This window comes from Lissotriton vulgaris, chromosome 1_1 (genome assembly GCF_964263255.1).
Source record: "Lissotriton vulgaris chromosome 1_1, aLisVul1.2, whole genome shotgun sequence".
In the NCBI taxonomy this organism is placed as follows: Eukaryota; Metazoa; Chordata; class Amphibia; order Caudata; family Salamandridae; genus Lissotriton; species Lissotriton vulgaris.
Genome location: NC_141685.1, coordinates 1,671,455,788 through 1,671,476,398, shown reverse-complemented (window position 1 = coordinate 1,671,476,398; position 20,611 = coordinate 1,671,455,788). Strand labels below are relative to the sequence as shown.

General features: G+C 44.5%; 1 protein-coding gene across 1 annotated transcript in view; it reads left to right on the top strand.

Annotated features, from left to right (window-relative positions):
• Positions 1-20,611, top strand: part of LOC147751042 (uncharacterized) — a 94,988-nt gene that overhangs the window by 39,213 nt on the left and 35,164 nt on the right. The window contains exon 5 of the mRNA XM_086932151.1: positions 3,585-3,647. Coding sequence (XP_086788277.1) covers positions 3,585-3,647 — 63 coding nt within the window. The remainder of the gene's footprint in view (positions 1-3,584; positions 3,648-20,611) is intronic.

The following is a 20,611-nucleotide window of genomic DNA, read 5'->3' as shown; positions in this document are numbered from 1 at the left end:
GCATAGTTTTCAAAACAGCCATTGTCAGATATGAATTCGATGAAGAATCTCTTAATGTTGGGTCATTTGGTCGCACAAGCAGGAGCCAACATGCTCATTTGCACTATCTGCCAACCCTCTTGATTGGAAAGTGCAAACGATGCAAAAGTCAATAAAAATGTCAACGTTATTTAAAACAGGCAATGTTATAAAAAAAGAAAAAGGACACAGCTATGTAAACTTTGGTGTATTAAAAATATATAAGTTAATATATGGGTTATAGGAGCAATGGGACTCTAGAAGCTTCTCTCATTTCTTTAAAAGTGTCAACGTGCAATGATTGCTAAAGTGCACAAGCAATATGAAGTGCAACACAATCGTAAACCAATTTATGAGAAGAGTAAAGCAGTCAGCAAAAACTCAAATGATGCCGCATAGGCTAAAACAAAAATGAAGAAGACCACAGCTTAACTCAGCAAAAGACTCTTAACATTGGGTTCACTTGATTTAAACAGCCAATAGACCCCAGGGCCCACTTTGCCAAGGACATGGAAGCGACAACTGCGTACTGATTTGTATACACCTGCAACGTCCAATCCATATTGAGAACAGAAATTTGGCTATGGAGAAAACTACCACTCTAGGGGTGTCAAAAATGAGGATCCAGGGGCTTTCATGTGCAATCTGGTACCCGAGTTCCTGCATAGTGGAACTATCCATCTTGCTCTTCGGGTGCGATACACCAGACAGAAGAGGATCTGTGCCACACGAGTTTTTACATTATTCTGACTGTGAGGTTGTTTAAAACCACAAGAGGGCAGTCAACACCTACAGACGTTTCGCCACACACGCTGAAGGACCCCATTTGGGACAATAATGTTATTTTTTTGAAAATGATTTTCTCGTCAAATCATGGTGGAGGAAGTGTTGGGACGAGGGTGATCGGGGAGAGAACCAATGTTATCGTTCCACATCTGTTTTTTTGAATCAACATTAGCTCATGTTGCTACTATTTCAGGGGACCTCCCAGAATTTGTTACAGTCAGGTAGGCTTGGGGGCAACATAGCTCGGTGTGTTCCTGCATCAGCTGCAGAAATCTGTAAGCCACCTGCAGGTGTGAGGGACATTCATTGCAGTATTCTAGCCAACGGGTTTGTGCTTTCACAGTGATATATACTGAATGCATTTTCTGTTTTCAGTACTTTAAAAGCGTCAATCTGTGTCAACCAATACTGTATTATTCTGCTGACTGTTGTTGTAATAATGATGATGGTGGTGAGGATGATAATCATCATCATGTTATATTGAATGTTCGCACACTAATTGATTATTGACTGCCAACTGGTCTTGCTTACCTTTGCATACAAGTGAGACAGTCGACTATTAGGGGCCCATTAGGATGGCGGGCGGATTGTCCCCGCCAGGCTGGCGGTAGCCACTGCCGGCCTGGCGGGGGCAATCTGCCCGCCATCCGCAATGAAATGACCCCCGCCACATTAGGCTGGGGGTCCGCGGCGGACGGAAAGACGGTCTGCTGCTTTTCCGCCCTGGTCGCCTTGCGGCCGGGGCAGAAAAGGTTTACTATGGTGGCGGTTAGACACCACCAGCCATATTATGATGGGCCCAATCTGATGCCTTTCCGTGGCGGAAAGACAGGCAAACTTCACTTTGGGAGCCCCCTGCGCGCCCTCGTAGTGAAGGCGAGGTGGGTGGTGCACACGGGGTACCTGTGGTACCCCCCAGCATTTGCATACACAAAGCGGCAGGCACTGTGTGGTGCCTGCCGCTTTGTGTATGCAAATGCATACATGCATTTTTAGCATTGTGGCGGGAGGTGCTGAGAGCACCGCCCGGCACAATGTTAAAAATGCTGGATGCGCCCGCCACTGTGGCGGGCGCATCCTAATGCCCCCCACGGGACTCCCGCCCTTATGGTGGACGGTCCCATTGTCCGATGGGATAGTGTTTGTTTACGGTAGTCTGTCAAGATCGATGTTGTATCGTACACATTTATGCTGAAGCTTTTTCTAGTGACTGGGCACTGAAAGGCAGCAAAATAGTGTTTAACCCGTTCAGTGCTGCGAACGTCCAACGGTCGTCGCATGCACTACCTCGCTAGTGCTGCGCACGACCGTTGGACGTCCGGATCCCGTTAGCGCAATCGAACGTCCGCACTGGGGCGGAATTTGCGGCGCGCTTAACGGGTTAAACAAGGCTGTGTTTACAATGTTGTGTTCGGAGCCGGAAGAATGACAAATCTCTGACTAAACCAAAACGCTCCTGTGGGCGGGTCAAACGCAGAAAGCAACAAATAGAAGCAAGAATACTGAGATTGATCCGAAAGGCATCCCATCATGAGCAAGGATTGGCTCTGTGGAGTATAGTGTACAATGCTATCGCCCGACAGAAAGCTGGAGCTGTCTGTACCGAGACTGCAAAAATTGGTGGTCAATTGGGTGACATGGGCTGCGGTCCATAAATAACATTATAGACTGGTTCTGCGATAAACACAAAAAAACACAAATATTACAAAGTGGCAAACATGTAAGAGACCATTTGACATATTTTCTGACCCAGGTAGAATAATGTAGCTGTAAAATGAATGAATAAGTACAAATATTTCTTTTAGAATTATTTTTGCTTTTCTACAAAGAAAAATGGTGCTTAAAGATCAAAATTTCAGTTGAGAATCCTGAATGTCTACTAAAATGATAGATGTGTTTGCATCCACCAGACATTTCCATAGGATAAAAGGTGGCCAATCAGCATGGGTCTTCTCGGTATAACAACAAGCTTTCCATCTCCAATAAACATTTCTTACATCAGTTTCTACATTGAATGTGCCTTGCCTAATTACACATAGCAGAGATTGGGGTGTAAGTTGCCCTTTGTTATAGTGATCCCCGTCCTTTGTCAGTAGTGTAGTCATTCTTTAGCTCCTGTTCCATTCAGGCCTAGACCATTATGGGTTAAAAGTAGATCCCATGCTTCCCCGCTAGGTTTGCACTAAACAAGCAGCTATGCATACAGACAAGCATACAGTAGTAACCTGACAGTTGGCTTTTCTGAATCTGTTTCTCCTTTCAACCATATGAACTCTTCTAGTGTGGCAAAACAGTGCAGCCTTCCATGTGCAACCACACACAGGTTGTGTTTCAGGTTTGATAGTTGAGGGACACACGTTGTAAAATATTTCCAGTATTGTGTATGTGATTCTTGAATTCTAGACCTACAGTAATGACACTATTGTCTACTATTAGACCTACAGTAATGACACTATTGTCTACTATGAGACCTACAGTAATGACACTATTGTCTACTATTAGACCTACAGTAATGGCACTATTGTCTACTATGAGACCTACAGTAATGATACTATTGTCTACTATTAGACCTACTGTAATGACACTATTGTCTACTATTAGACCTACAGTAATGACACTATTGTCTACTATGAGACCTGCAGTAATGCCACTATTGTCTACTATGAGACCTACAGTAATGACACTATTGTCTACTATGAGACCTACAGTAATGACACTATTGTCTACTATGAGACCTACAGTAATGACACTATTGTCTACTATGTGCTTGCATTTTACAGTCAATGAACGCAGTCATGCTGGACAAAAGTGAAGATGTGGAGGAGGAGCATCTAGAGAGCACGGTAAGAATCTGCGTACTCTTCACGTGTAAATGAGCCGCAAGACTCAGTTGATCTTTTCACGTTCTTTCGTATTCGCGTGAAGCTCCCTAACTTATACCCGACTTCCCACAGCCCCAGCAGAATGTACCAATTTCACTCTACTCATGTCGGCACTCATTTTGGAAACTTTCCTTAAGTATCACATATCTTTCTGTGTAGAATAAATCTTTTTAACATCAACCATGTTCTAAAATAACAAATAAATACAGCAAATCCGGTATTTGTGAGTAACTACGGTTCAGCTGAACCAAGTTTTATTTAACAAAGATTATTCAGATCACCACTTCATAGGTGTATCTCAAAACCATGGGAAGAATAGCATAGTGTGCTGTTGGGTAGAGTGCAGTGGTGTAGAGTGGAATGATGCAGTGAGTGGTGTAGAGTGTAGTGGCGTAGAGTTGAGCAGTGCAGAGGAGTGCAGTGGCATAAAGTGCAGTGGTGCAGAGTAGAGTTAAATGGCGGAAAGTGCAGTCTTGAAGAGTAAAGTGCATTGGCATAGAGTGCAGTGACGTCAAGGAGTGGTGCGGAGTAGAGTGCTGTTGAGAGCAGTGGCGTACAGTACAATAGTGTAGAGTAGAATAGAGTGAGATAGGGTGCAGTGACAGAGCGCAATGGTGTAGAATGACCTAGCGTGCAGTGGAGTAGAGTGCAGTGGTGCAAAGTAGTTGGTGTAGGGTGCAGAGAGGTAGAGTGCATTGGTTTTGAGTAAAGTGGTGTAGAGTGCAGTGGTGCAGAGTAGAGTGCAGCTGCCTAAACTGAAGGGGTATAGAGTGCAGTGGCAAACAGTGCAGTGGTGCATAGTAGAGTAGAGTACATTGGCATAGAGTGAAGTTGTGCAGAGTAGAGTCGAGTAGAGAGTTGTAGAGGGCAATTGCGTAGAAGACATTGGCGTAGAGTGCTATGGTGTAAAATGCAGTGTCAGAGTAGAGTGGTGCATGGTACAGTGGCGTAGAGAGCAGTGGTGAGGAGTACAGTGTTGCAGAGTAGAATAGAGTAGTGTAGAGTGCAGTGGCATAGCGTGCTGTGGTGTAGAGTTTTGCAGAGTAGAGTATAGTGGCGTACAGTGCAGTGGCATTGAGTGTATTGGTTTTGAGTAAAGGGGCGTAGAGTGCATTGGCGTCAAGTGCAGTGGTGTGGAGTGCAGTGACATAGAGAAGAGTGGAGTGGTCTGGCACAGGGTGGATTGTAGTGGAGTAGAGTGGAATGGTTTAAAGGGTTATCGTGCACAGTGGAATAGAGTAGTATAGAATGAAGTGACATACAGTAGAGTGGCAGAGACTGCAATGCTGCAGAATAGACTGTCGTAGAGTGCAGTAGAGTGCTGTGGTGCAGAACAGAGTGCCATAAAGTGCATTAACATAGAGGAGAGTGGTGCAGAGTAGATCAGAGTTTTACTGCACTCTACACCATTGGGCTCTGTAGAGTGCAGTGGCTTGGAGTGTAGTGGTGTAGAGTGCAGTGCTGCCAAGTAGATTGGAGTAGAGTGCATTGTTTTTTAATAAAGTGGTGTAGAGTACATTAACATACGGTGCAGTGGTTACAGTAAAGTGCAGTGGTGTAGAGTAGAGTGGTACAGAGTAGAGTGGCACAGAGTGAAGGGGTGCAACAAAGATTGCAGTGGTGTAGAGTAGAGTGCAGTGGCGCAGAGTAGATTGTTTCAGAGTAGAGTGAAGTGGCGTAGAGTGGAGTGGTGAATGGTATAGTGTAGTTGCATAGAGTGCAGTGGTGTAGAGTAGATTAGAGTGGCTTAGAGTGGTTTGGCATAGAGTGCACTGACATAGAGTGAAGTGGTACAGAGTAGAGAGCAGTGGCATAGAGTGTAGTGGCATAGACAGCAGTGTTGCAGAGTGGCGTGGAGTGGAGTGGTGCAGAGAAAGGTGGAGTGGTGTACACTGGTGTAGTGTAGAGTGCAATGGAGAAGAGTGCAGTGATGCATAGTATAGTTGAGTGAGGTGGACTGCATTGGCATATAGTGGAGTGATGCAGAGTGCAGAGGAGGAGAGTAAAGTGGAGTGGAGTGGTGCAGAGTGGAGTGCAGTGATAAAGTGTGGAGTGTTGTAGAGTGGAGTGGCATAGTGTGGAGGTGTGCAGAGTAGAGTACAGTGGTATGGAATGGTGCAGAGTAGAGTGGAGTGGGGTAGCAGGGAGTATGCATGGTGTGGTGGTGGACTGCTATTAGAGACAACACATCTTCAATTGGAATGACCATTACATTTGCTCAGACATACAGTTTTACTGATAAGAGAATACAGAGCCAAAACGATAATAAGTGGAAATGTTATCACCTAGTTTATTGATTTGTTTTGTTTGTAATAAAATGTTTGTTCCCACCACACTTCCGGATTACCAAACAGTGTGCTTCATTTGAGCTTTCCTAATTCTGATATATTCTGAAATATCTGCCATTTAATTTAGACATTTAAATTTAGTTGTGTGCTAGAAACAAATAACATCATGCAGCCTTCCTCCAACAACCCACCAGTAGCCAGCATGATTGTCATATACATGTTCTCACTTTGAAGTCAGAGAAAGAAAAGTAAACACCAGATTCCCTTGGAAAACAGAGCCTGTCATTTGATCTCTGAATTTGAATGCACAGCCAATGTAATAAGACAAGAACAACATCTAAAGGCCTGTTTACAGAATGGAAGCACTAGGAAGGGTACAGTAAATAAGATATGGGCCACGGAAGGAAGGAAAAACAAACAAAGCCAGCAAATAGAAAGCAAGCAAATGTAAATTGCAAACCACAAAGCCAATCGTAAGCCATGGGCGGAATGCATTCCCAGGGAAGCGTTCCGAATGTCCCCAAGATTCGTTCACAAACTAGGCAGCTGCTTTGTCTGTTAGGCTTCGACCTACAAAGTGGGAGCAGATTAGCTATATTTAAGCAAAGGTACCAGTGCGGTTACACTCATTGTGGTATTCTGCTCTATGTGCCAGACCACACATATGATGAATTGTCATTACTGCTCTCACTGCTGGGATTAATAGAAAATTATAATAATTAATTGTTTGGATGTAATCTACTCATTCTTTAACCTATTCCATCAATTGAGTGACCCCTGCCCACATCTTCATTCCTTGATAAGTGAATCACTGCAGTAGTCATTTCCATTAATAAACTCATCATCATCTTTAAAGTTGAATTTAACAATATCACTGGTTTTCAGGTGTTTGACTGATACTTTCATTTGGTTTACACCATAACAAGAATGTCACTGTTTGTGTTTTTAATCTTGTGTTGTTTTGTACAGCAGTCAGGTAGCTTAGAGGAACCTCCATTGGTGTGCACTAGCTGCAAATAAATATAAAGATGTTTTCTGGGGCAAATAATGCCCAGAGTATCTCCAATATTCAATAAACATACAGAGATTTCAATAAACATACAGAGATTTGCAACAGCGACAAACATTGCACATGAGATTCTTATTCCGCAGGATGGCTTAGTGGATGGTTAAAAGTTTCCTGCTGATAAATGCAGTGTACTGGAGGTAGTCAAGATAGACTCACACACTTTCTTAGATAGGTAAACTTAGTGATTGGTAAACTTAGTAATGTAGATTGGGTGGTAATAACCACCTAGAAGTGGCAGAGTGCTGCAATTAGCATTATGTACAAAACAAATTATCATAACAATAATAACTATTATTATAGTTATCATTATCATTTTTAATGCTCTGCGTAGCTACTGATTTGAAAAATGTACAAAACTTTAGGCCCTCTTCAGAAGGGTAAATGTGGTTGTACACTTAGGGCCTGATTCTGATGCGGTTTGGAAAGCTTCCGGACCGAATGGGTTTGGGAATAGTTTCCGGCTGAATTGGATCGGGAGAGTCCAACCGACCGAATACAATGCATCCTGATGCTTCCAGATGCGATTTGGTGGACGCCCATTGACTTCAATGGGAGACTTTGTTCTACCCGACTGCATAGGCTCTCATTGAAGAAAGGTGTGGTTGGGGAAAACTGAGCATCCTCTGGTGGGCACACCCTGGTGCCTGCCACACTTTGCATGGCTGGTAAGGGTGGACCCATGGGTACCTCCACGGGCCCAATTGCGAAGGCTCCAGGTACAGGGGGGCGCACTACGGGCCCCCAAAGTCTGATTCAGACTGCTGATTCGAATCAGACGGCATAATGCAGAAAGGCTGTCCAAATAAAGCATCATACTCGGTCTTTCGGAAACACGGCCCCTAGAGACGTACTATTCTGCTCCGTACAGCTCGGTCATTCGAAATGCCGTCGGGTTCGGATTGGGATATTCCTAAAGCCTAACTCTCATTGTACTCGGTCGGTCAGAAACCTTTCCGAGTCAGTTGGAAAGACACGGTACCGATCCGATTTGTACACAGCAAATTCTGTTAGGAGGCCTACCTAACCGCATCGGAATCAGGCCCTAAGTTTACAAGTGAATTTACCTTTTTTTCCACCTACCAGGATTTTACCAAGGAACTCATGTCAGACTTATATACCGTCACACATGTGCATTTCTCTGCCCCAGGGGTGGGGAATGCATGTACCAAGGTGTGGTTCCCTTGGAAGTTTTGAAAAAATTCACAAACACGTACCTTTGTGGGTATCCTCAAACTCCTCTCTGACCTCTTCCAACTCTGGAAATGGCTGGAGTAACACTGCATCCAGGATGGGAAGGGGGACAGAGCACACAGAATTTGGTGTAGAGGAAGACAATCTCCACTTTAAAAGTGTTTTCCTTGCAGAGAAAGGAAAGCATATTTGCACAGATGGGCCCCATTATCCCTTTACAAAGTTCTCCCTAAACAGAATACTGCACAGGGCTAATTTGAGTCATCACCATGACTTTTCTAGCATTACACCTGGAAAGCGGCGCCTGGGCATACTTCTAGGAATGTTTGTGAATGATAAAGAGTACGCCCAAACAGATGCATAAACCCTTGCCTGTCTTTCCCCAAAACTGGCATTGGCTATACAATGCACCGACGAAAATGTGGAATTAAAATGAACGCACATTTATATTGTATAAAAACAGTATTGCCTTCGGCCACAATGCTTGGTTTTGAGCTTTCTTCTTAGCATGAGAAACGTGGATGCCGAGTGCATGTGACAGAAAGATAAAACCTGGAGAAATGAGCTGTAAAGTTATTTTTTAAAAATATGCGAGTCTCATAAATGTGGGGAAACTTGCACAATTATTCGTTTTCCTCAGTTTTTTTACTTTGAGTCAATTAAGTAATTGTAATATCTATTTAAGAGTTGTCAACATAGGGATGTTATTATATGCTACACAAATTGAAAGTTCTCATTACTTTGTCTTGATAGCTATTTATCATTACAGAGCTCCCAATTAAGTATGCCAAGATTACAATTTTCTTCATTTGCCCATTTTGAATTACTTTTTATAATTGTTTGTATTGTTAAATTGCTGTCATCAAAAAGTTCATATCTCTAATTAGGTCCTTTTCATCTTTGAAACTAAATAGGTGGGCTAGAACACAGAAAAGCTGTCTGCCAACATCGGTAAAAATCTCCCACTAAATAAATTACGCTAACTGAGATATTCGTTTCTGTTCTATATGCAAATATTCACATGGCCTAACTCAGGAGATGTAAATCTACAAGCACTAGCTTGACCCAAAGTGTAACCACAGAGTGTAAGTCAAAGCACATGAGAGTAGCAGCAGTGATTGCAGGAAGATGTCTTTCTATTTTCCAGTAGCAAACAGGAGTCAACACCATATTAACCCACCTTTCACACTTCCCTTTAACTCTTTAACTCTTTACCCTTTAAATCTTTATCCTTAACCGCTAATGTATAAATAAATAAAGGGTGCATTTTTCTTAATTTATACACCTGTATCTCAAGGATTTGATTGGGGATAGTAAGATTTTTTCTCAATATTTGTGCTAGTCAACCTGCTAAAATGTAGGATATAATCAGTTTATCAAGTACCACTGGACAACATGATACTGCATTTTCTCATGGGGTAAAGAAGTCTATTGTTGTTAAAGATATGTCTGGATTTGAGAAGTTGGCCTGGTATATGATGTCCACTAATTAAAGTGGGCACCTTGCACCAGTCTAAACAACCCTTATGGTGATTTAAGAGGTCCAAGATAACCTTAGAAAGCTATTCAAGTGGTAGCTGTGGAGAGCAGCCTTCAGGCTTAGTCTTGAAAGAATGTTAAGCAGCTTGTTTTACCAGAATGCAACCATATGATATTGGTTAAATGAAAGGAGAACCAAACAGTAGTAAATATTTATTTATTATTAAAACACACCTTAAATACCTCACAGTATCTGCTACATGCAGATAAAAACAAAGCACACAATACTGTAGCACAGTAACAAACGTAAGTAGCACCAATACACAGTGGGCTATAGGGGGAGACCAAACCATATACTAAAATACTGGTATAAGAACCACAGGGCATATCATCAAGTGGCAGCGATATTTATCACTGGTCGCTTTTAGCGTGTACAATTCTAACACCGTCTATCGTCGATTCTATCGCCTGGTCAGCGCACTATTAACAGCGCACATCGCCGTGGCGATAGAAAAGAAATCCCGCCAATAGCGGTGATAAGCGGCACTATCACAGGATTACCAGCGATAAACAAGAAGCGTTAGGGAAAACATTGTAGATAGGGAGATGTGGACTCAGCATTATGATCCACCTCCCATGATACATAAATGTCGTTAAATGTCGTATGCTTGTAAAGCGCACAGCTGCCCCAGCAAAGGGGCGTCCTGGCGCTGTATACCGCTGGAGAACCCATCCTGGCTTTCCCTGTGAGATTGTCCCTCCTGGGCATCTCCAAGGTGAAGACAAGCATCCCCGGCGCTGAAGGGGCCGTTAGTAAAGATTAAGCAAGCTATTGCCCAGTGTTGCTGAGTGAGACCCATGGTTGGAGTAGGCACTGAGGCGAGAATTATCAAGTCTGCTGACCATGGCCCAAGACCCTGCTGCGTCGGGAATCGAACCCTGGTCCCGGGTCGACCTCTGGTTCCAGGTCTGCCGCCTCTAACCAGTGAGCCACACCACTCTACGGCTAAGTCGGGAAAATAGCAGGCGTAAGAAACCGGCGATATACCCGGTTAGCGCTACTTTTTATGTCGCTAGACGGGTTAGCGATTTCCTTGTTGATAGGGAGAAGCTGTGTTTTCAGTCGAGTGCGCCTACCTCACATCTCATTAGCGATGTGAGGCTCAAATAAAATGGGTGCAAATGCATGGATTGATGCTTTAGCGTGTCCGTGCTGATAGGGCGATAAAATTATCGCCGCCTTATGCCAGAAAACGGACGCTAAAGAGGTGCTAATTTTAACGACGGGCCTTGTTGATATGCCCCCACGATTCGAGTCAAGACCCAAGGTGAGTAAGTAGAGACCCCGCAGAGGACAGGTGCAGTGTGAGAACACGACTGCGTGCTACGTACAATTTAATGGGAGAGTCATGGTTGTTGGTTTAGTGTTTAAGGACCCTACCCTGTGGATTACGAGGAAACCCTTTAGGGGACATAGAAGGATGTAGAGCCACCCCCTCCCCCTGTGGATACCGAAGTACCAGAGTTACCTATCCATGGGAAACTGGGTGCATAGGGCTGAAGTGGCGTCGGAAACTGTCATCGTCTCAATGGGAGTCTCCACAGAAATGCTAATGCTAGAAAAAAGAAAAGGGTCTGGTGGAACCCACAGGTGGATTCTTGATGGAAGGAACCTGAAAGCAGAGGGTACAGAGCCTGGGTCACAGACGAATGCCCACCGATGTCGGGTGCTTAAGGTGTGAAGATGGAAACGTGGACTATACAGCTGCTGGGACCAGTGGATGTCAACGACAACCAGGAGCCAAATACCAGCTGTCCCAAGAAGGATGTTGACTGCTGAGGGGTCGGTGTCCAGCGGGAGCACCAACAAGCCTAGGCAGCGGCCGCCTACAAAGAAGGTCAAAGAAGGTTACGGTCTGGCCCAGCAAAGACCAAGGGACTCACCACAGCAGAGGGAGTCAGGGCAGGCCTGAAGCAACCATGGGAGCCCAAGAAATGCAGTGTTGCCCCTCAAATAGACCCACAATCCAAAGGCACAAGCGTCGCGAGGGGACCTTGAGCAGTTTCACAAAGTAACAGCTTGCAGACCACAGAGTGGAAGGAGGTCAAAGTCCTTTGTACAAAATGTGCGCAGAGGTTGGGGCTAATGATAGCCCAATGCTCTTAGTTGGGGAACACCAACAATCACAAGCACTTGCAAAAGTACACAGTCCACAGGAGTTCAGGTTATGCGGTCCCTAAGGGTGGGAGAAAAATCCGTTTCGCGGGCGAATTTGCGGATTTTCCGCGATTTCGCGATCCGCGAATCTCGCGAAATCGCGGTAAAATCCGCGAATCAGCGGGGACGAATTTTCAGCCAAGCAAGGGTTACAGCAGCAGGTGCAAAAGTTGAACCTAATTTCTTTGTAACCTTTTACAAAAGGGTTACAAACAAATTAACTTCAACTTGGACACCTGCTGCTAATTGCTTCCTGGCGCCTAGTTGCCTACTTGCAACTATTCTCTGACCCTGCTCTGACCCTTGAAGCAGGGTCAGAGAATAGTTACAAGTAGGCAACGAGGCACCTGTCCAAGGAATTAAACATCATCCGGAAGCACTTACAGATATAAAAAACAGGAAGAAGGGAGAGGATGGCAAATACACCCATTTTCATTTATCAGGAGGGGTTAAACTAAAAGAGACCTTTACAGCACAATTTTCATATGCATTTTGCTAAAAATAAAAAGCTGTATGTTCTGTAGGGGCAACTCAGGAATCTGGCCCTTCAGAGATCCGGCCTCTCTTTCTTTCTCTTGTTCTCTCTCTCCCTCTCTCTTTCCCTCTCTTTCTCTCTCTATCTATCTATCTATCTATCTACCTATCTATCTATCTATCTATCTATCTATCTATCTATCTATCTATCTATCTCTCTCTCCTCTCCCATAAACGACTGCATGGGTAACTTCGCTATGCAAGCGGCTCGCGAAGACGCAAAAATCCCCGCGAACACGCAAAAAACCCCGCGAACACGCAAAAAAACAAAAATCCGCAAATTCGCACAAATTCGCAAATTTTGCGGATGGCGAATTTGCAAATCCGCAAATTTGCGGATCGCGAATTCGCAAAATTTGCCCATGCTTAGCGGTCCCCACGAGGGGTACTGGCCTCAAACTCTGTCAGAGGGCAGCTCAATCTCAAGTAACATAGGAACCCACCTCCTGTTTTGCTGGAGCCTTTCGAGTCCGCAGGAGCTCAGGATCAGCAGACTGGTCAGTTGCGTTAAGGTGTCTGTGAATGCAGGGGAGTGACTCCTTCATCCCAAGTGAGCTACCTAAGTTGTCCTTGATGCTTCACAGGTCCTGCACGGAGCCTGTATGGTTGAAGGTCAGTGGTTTCTTGTTCAGAATCTTGTCCATGTTGAATCTAGGGTCTTACAGCCAGGTAAGCCCTTTTGTACCCACGGGAGAGGGTTGGACAGATTCAGAGGATCCTCCCAGGGGAGGGTCAGGATAGTGGGGAGGATACTCCCTTGTCCTTTGTCCAGTTTCACACCAGAGAAGGAGCCAATGGCTCCCAGGACTGGTTCAAACTGGACTATGCACAGGGACACCAAGTGTGCCCCTTGTGCAGACTTTCAGGCACTTTGGAAGTGCACCCACCCAGTCCAAATACACTAAATCCTGTCTGGGAGGTGGTCACATCTCCCTGTGACAGGATGCCTATTGTGCTGCCTTCCTCTGCTCAAGCTTGGCTCAGCAGCAGGAGGGCAGATATGTGTCTCTGGTCGGCAGCACCATTTTGTGCTGTCGAGGTTGGGAAGGCTGGTACCGGGAAGACCAAGGACCCAACGAAGCTCGCTTCTGAATGGTGGAATCATACCTCCCACACAGGTTACCGTTGTGGAGGTATGATTTCATGGCGTTTGATACCAAATACGACATGGTTTGTTGCAGCCTTTTTCGAGATAGCATTTTACAAGAGCATATAATGCACCTCTACCTATATGTCTGGCTGCATCACCGACAACCCGGGAGAATGGTCTCTGAAGGCTGCAGGGGTATCCTGCTTATGCAGGGGCACCCTCTTACGTAAAACCCAGCACCCTGCTTTTAGGATTGTTAAGACCTGCTAGAGGGGTGACTGATAGGTTTTAAGTGTAGTGACCTATATATATAGGAAGTTTATATCTTTTGTAAGTGGTGTACGCACCAGCTTAAACAGGCTGCACTGGCAGGCCTGTAGTTCCATTTTGCATGGCCTCTCATGGGTGTCATAATATATGCTTCAGCCCATGGGCGGCCTCTAGGGTGTCTATGCCCTGGGTACATGTGAACCATATACTAGAGACTGACCAGTATCCTATCTGGAGTGTACCTAAGTACATGGCATAACCTTTTAGGGAGAAAGCAGATAGACTGAAGTCTTGATTATCAGGATCTCAGTCAGACTAGTCAAAAACCAGCAAAACACCAGGTAAAATGTGGGGGTAACTATTCAGTCAGATCCTACCTTCCTACACTGGACATGTCAATCTTTCATATCAATTGGCTCGATTATTGGTAGTTACTTCAGAATCCAGTCTTGACAAAGCATCTGCTGATCCATTGCTGATGTCTGGGAGAAAAATGTAAAGAGCATCATTTATCAAGTTTGCTTTTGATGCAAACAATTTTCTGGCTGAAAATGCACCATTTTAAGACAACCTGTTGTTATGTAGCATAGGACCTCTATTAGTCGGCCCTTGATTAGGATAACATCTTATAGAAAAATCTGTAAGCACAAGTGCAACCTTCATCTTCTTGGCTAAATAGCAAAATTAAGTATCTTCCTTTCAAGGTGCATATTTGATAATACTACTCCCATCACAATATTTCCAAACTTCTCTTAGAATAAACTTAGATTAGTGAGCCAACTAAGAATGGGCCTGGTAAATAAGGTGGTAAAAGATGAGAGAAGAGAACCAACGTCGCACTCCAATAGCTAGTGATGGATTGGTGATATATTGTGAATCGGTGTGCACGATCAGCTCCGGCGAAAATTGATAAGCCGACAGAAACACTATTCCCCCATTAAATCACAACAACTCTCCCCAAAGTTTGACAGCGGATAGAGGATATTCCCACCACCCGCTCCTAAATTGAAACCGAAGGTGCCTTGTTTTACAGCAAAGTTCACTATGGCTGCCTATATGACTACTTTCATTTTGTGTAACATTGATCATGCTGTGTATTCAGTACCTTGGTGTTGTGTTAAAATTCTTAAACGTCCCATTACCGACCTAGCTAACATCCATTATAATTCTGCATCAGATGATATGCTTTGTGCAGATATGAATTTATCTACCCAGAACTTGATAGTTGACACCGAAGCCAGTGAGTTGACACCTCGCTCAGACAATGAGCAAGACAGACCTCTTGCAGTCCCTCGCTGAGAAGGGCCAATGTCACTGTTGTGCGATCAATGGTGAGGCTTATTCCATGGCGAGCCCTAAACTCATCTCCACCTTGCTCCCTACATATCCTGGCATAAGCCCAAGGGCTTACTTTTAAAACAAAAAACTTAACACCTAACTTTTACAGAACCATCGGTTCAGAAAGAATCAGTTTGTTCATTGTGTGCATGCCTGGGAAAAGGTTATATAGAATTGTTAAATGTCCCTTTGGCATGTGCCTCGAAAAAGTCTGATTGATCACTCTCTAGTTTCCCAAAGTTGTTTATCACACTCTTATTTGCCTAATTACTGGTACTTGTTAATACTCCATTTCAATGGTTTTGGTTGCATGAAGAGCAGGCTTAGGTTCTGTCCTGCTGTACGACTATCCCATCAGCACCAGGCCTCTAAATGTGATCTCTTTGTTTGTTACACAGGATCCCTTATAAGGAGGCTGCAGCCTTCCCATCTGCAGAGTAGGACAGAGAGGGACAACCACCAAATCCTTCTTGCAACTCTCCGTCGAGGCGGGCAATGAGGCAGCTCGGAAGCGGTGGACCGATCAAGTGCCGGGCGAACAATGGATCTGTGCCTCTCTCTGGAGCAGTGCTTATTGCACCCAAAAGGATGCGGTGCATTACATGTCAAATGCAAAATGGTTCCGCTGCACTCGTCGGACAATTGCAAGGAAAGGCCTCCTCACCTATGACTTGAATCAGTGGCCTAAGGATAGAAAGGAAGCGTTATTCCCAGCAGCCAGATGGAGATCACCCTCTTCCCATCCAATGCAGACTAGTTATCCGTCCACTTGCCCTGACCTGATGGTAGGACATGCATTGCATGTACTATGATTCTGCTAAAGGTGACCTTGAAAGGCCAGAGTCAGTCAGGTGGACCTTCTGCTATGCACGTCTCCCTCTGCTCCAAGGGTGGAATCTCCACCCTTTAATTCTTCTAGGAAGACAATCAAGGCACAAACAGGGCATGATTTCCCAGGAATGAGGGGCCATTAAGACTTCTTTGCCTTCACTCCATCTAACCCTCATCAGTAGAGGAAGACTATTTCCTTATAGGACCTGGAATTTGGCAATTTTGGATTGTATTTATTCCCATGTCTTGTCCATCCACATATCCTATTAATGGCGTTTAATGTTTACTTCTTCTTTGACACCCAGATCGCCCCAATGTGAGGTGTACAATGTTCACAGCAGTGCCCAGATCAATTCTCTTTCTGTACAGACGACACCTTTTCTAGGTGGCTTCAGCAGAGAGAGCAGTGACTTGCAGAACAAACTGAGAAGTGTCCAGTGCTTCTATGCCGCCACAAGGAAGTGTGTGGAAAGGAAGCCTGTGTCTCACTTCCTTCCCCAACAGTGCTTCCTGTGTTCCATCACCCAACCCGGGCTTGTCTTTGCAGGATCATCCGTTGTACACACCGAACTGCTTTCATGATAAACGTTGGTTTTCTGTCTATATTGTTTCATTGTTATGTGTAAAATATTTTTTTGATTGAAGTGGTTTGTGAGTGGAAATTAAATATTATTTCAGCTCAAGTATTTATCTGGTGGGGGTTTTAGTTATTTGCTGACACCTTTGTTTATCTATTTAACTACGTCAGAGGGACTGACGAGTCAGAGGGAGCAATTATCCTGTGGTAGTATCTGTCTAGATCATTCCTCCTGCCCAGTTTCATTCCTCGATTTGCACCTCCTCTTGATCCCCATTGTGCCTCCCTCGACTTTAAAGTACAATCAGACATTTTTAAATGGTGCATCTGGCCACTTCCTTAATCCAAATATATCAGAGTACATATTCTGCTCAGGGCGGTAGATTTTTCTCTGCACAGCATTTGACTACCCAAAACGGGGCAGCATAGCCTGTCGTACTGTGGTTTCCCTATTTTTCTAAGAGGAGACAGGGACCAGCCACAAATTTGTTATACACTGTTCAGTTTTCACAAAATTAATCCCACTTCAAGATGGCACCGTCTGGAGGAGGAAAGACTTGAAAATACATAGTCCATTCAGCCTTCCTGATCGCTGGGGATTTCTGGAAATGCCCTCAAGGAGAGTTACGTGATGGAAGTAGAAATCTTACTGGTGATTTCATTTATCGCCAAAATGTTCCTTAGTTCAAAAAGGCTCCTCCATGGCATTAGGAGATGGTCCATTCACAATAGGTTCCTTTCTGAGTTACACCAGAGAACATCCTTCTCTGTAGGAATGATAACATGGGACAAATGAGCAAAAGGCCACCAGGGCCTTGCCCAGAGCTGGCATTAGGTACTGAAAGTCATCTGTAATTGTAAAACATGAATTTACTGGCTGGAGAAAATGCAGTTAATTTAAGTGTGAGTGCGATACTCTCAGCTATATGCTCTTTTGCACCACATACGTATTTGAACAGATGACAAAGCATTATGCTGTGTGAATGGGTAACACTTCCAATGTGACACTGCTACACTGCTCTGAGGAGCACTCCAAACAAAGTGAAATGTGTATTACAAGTTGCTATTTAGCAAAATGTGAGCAAAGCTTTGCCACATGAACGGTTACTATAGCAATAATGCATTGGGGCATACAACTTACGGCTTCATTTAGACTTTGGTCAGCGGCCTGGCAGCTGTCAGGGGAGCGGAGGTAATAACCGCAGTTGCCCGGGTGGACTACTGCCTGCCATACTTACAGATCTCTGCCTGACTGGTGGAGTTCCTTAAGCCTTCGGAGGCGTTCCCACCACAACGGCTCCTCTCAAGTCACTGGGAGATTGCTGAGCAGCTACCATGATGCATGTGGTCCCTCAGCAAACTTTTGTGTTACAAAAACGTTTTTGTTACAAAAAACAACGCCCTAATGTTGGAACTTGTTTTTGTAAAAAAAAACAATACTGCGCCTGACACCCTGGCAGTTTTCTCCTAGGGTGTGGAGGAGTCATTTTTTGGGTCAAAGCCTACCAGACAGTGCAGCTGTCTGATTTAATAAAGACATCTTGGGGACATTTAGAGAGCTGCACTTGGAATGCATCCCGCCCATTGCTTACCATTTGCTTTGTGGTTTCTAACTCACATTTGCTTGCTTTCAATTAGCTGGCTTTATTTGTTTTAGGCGGTCCACCATGTCTTCGTCCTGCCTGTTGGGTATAGCCTGGTTACCATTGCTACTTGTATTCTTCCAATATTGCTCACTTTCTGTAAACAGGCCTTTAAATTTTGTTCTTATCCTGTCACATTTGCTGAGCATTCAAAGACAGGGATCAATTGTCAGGCTCTGTCTTCCGAGGGTGTTTGATGATTACTTTTATTTCTCTAGTTTGATGTTTACTTTTCTTTCTCTGACTTCAAATTGAGAGACTTTATCTAACAATCTGAGGATGTGAAAGGGGCGGCTTTTTCCCTTTTGGTTCTGTGTAGGGTTTTCATCTCGTTTTCATTTGATCTCCCTGCCTCTTCTGGGTTTTGCTAGCATTGTGACACCTTTGGGTTCTGTGTGCACTACAAATTTATTTTACTTACTTACCAAATGCTTTGTTATAGCACACAACAAAATTTAAATGTCTATAAATGAGCTTTGCTAATATTTCCGAATATATCAGAATTAGGAAAGCACAAACAAAGCACATTTTTTGTAATTCTATGGTGTGCTGGAAACAAATATTTGAATACGATCAAAACAAATCAATACACTAGGTGAGGCCAATTTTGCACATTATTGTTGTGCCCTGCATAGCTTTATAAGTAAAACTGTATGTTTGTGCAAATGCAATGGTCATTTCAATTGAAAATGTGTTGTCTGTAATGGTAGTGCACTACCACACCATGCATAATCCTCTCTATGCCACTCAACAACACTTTACTCCACTCTTTGTCACTCTACACCCCTCCATTCTACACCAAACTGTGCCACTCCACTCCACTCCATTCTACTCCACTCGACACCAGTTCCCACTACGACACTCTACTCCACTCGATGCCACTGCACTCTATGCCACTCTACTACACTCCAATCTACAACACTCCACTATATTCCACTCCACTGTACTCCAGTCAACAACACTCTATGACACTCTACTTTATGCCGCTCCAATCATTCAACACTCTACTGTGCACCAGTCTATGCCACTCCACTTGACACTTACGCTACTTCCCTCTCGGTCACTCTACTCCTCTCTACGACACTCCACTCTACGACCCTCCACTCTATTCCACTTTACTCCACTCTACGCCACTCCACACTTTGCCACTCTCTGACAGACTATGCTACTCCATTCTACTACACATTACACCACTTTACTCCACTCTACTGTACTCCACTCTACGCTACTCGACTCCACTCCACTCTACTCCACAACACTTTGTTCCACTCTAAGACTTTTTATTCCACCCTACGTTCCTTTTCTTTATGCTGTCTCACTCTACAACCCTCCACTCTCTATTCCTCTTAACTCTAGGCCACTGTACTCTACTCCAGTCTACTCCACCCCACTCTACGACACTTCAGTCTACAATACTCCACTCTTTGACACACCAGTATACAACACTTTACTTCACACTACGCCACACTAAACTACTCTGCAACACTTAACGCCTCTCTGCGCCCCTTTGCTCTTTGCTCTCCAGACCTCCGCTCATTTGCCACTCCGCCCTACTTCCTAACACTCTATGACACTCAACTATATGCCTCTCTATTCCACTCTATGCCTTTCCAATCTACTACACTCCACGTCACTTTACTCCACACCACTATATTCCATGCTACATCACTCCACTCTAACAGTTTACTTCACTTCACTGTACAACACTTTACCCCACTCTAAAACACTTTACTCCACTGTGCACTACACCACACTATGCCCTTCCACTCTACATCACTCCAATCTATGACACTCTACTCCACTCCACTCTATGCCACTCTACACCACTCTAAGCCACTCTTTGCCACTTAAGCCTAGTCTACTCTAAGACTCTCCACTCTATGACACTCCACTCTTTGACATTCAACTCTAAGACATTCCACTCCACTCTAAGATACTTTACTCTGCTCTACGCTATAAAGCTTCACTCTACGACACTCTATTCCACTCTGACACTTTATGTCCTCAACTCTACAAAAGTTTACTCCACTCTATGCTGCTCCTCTTAATGCCCCTCTGCTCTACAACCCTCCGCTCTATGACCCTCCATTCCACAACACTCCACTCTACGTGTCTCCACTCTACGACAGTTTACTTCACTCCACGCCCCTCCACTCTACGCCCCTCCACTCTATGCCCCTCCACTCTATGCCCCTCCACTCTATGCCCCTCCACTCTATGCCCCTCCACTCTATGCCCCTCCACTCTATGCCCCTCCTCTCTATGCCCTTCTGCTCTATGACCCTTCACCCTATGCCACTCCACTCTATACCATTCTACTTTACGCCACTTTGTGACACTTCACGACACTCTGCAACACTCCATGCCACTCCACTCTACTCCACTCTACTCTACCCC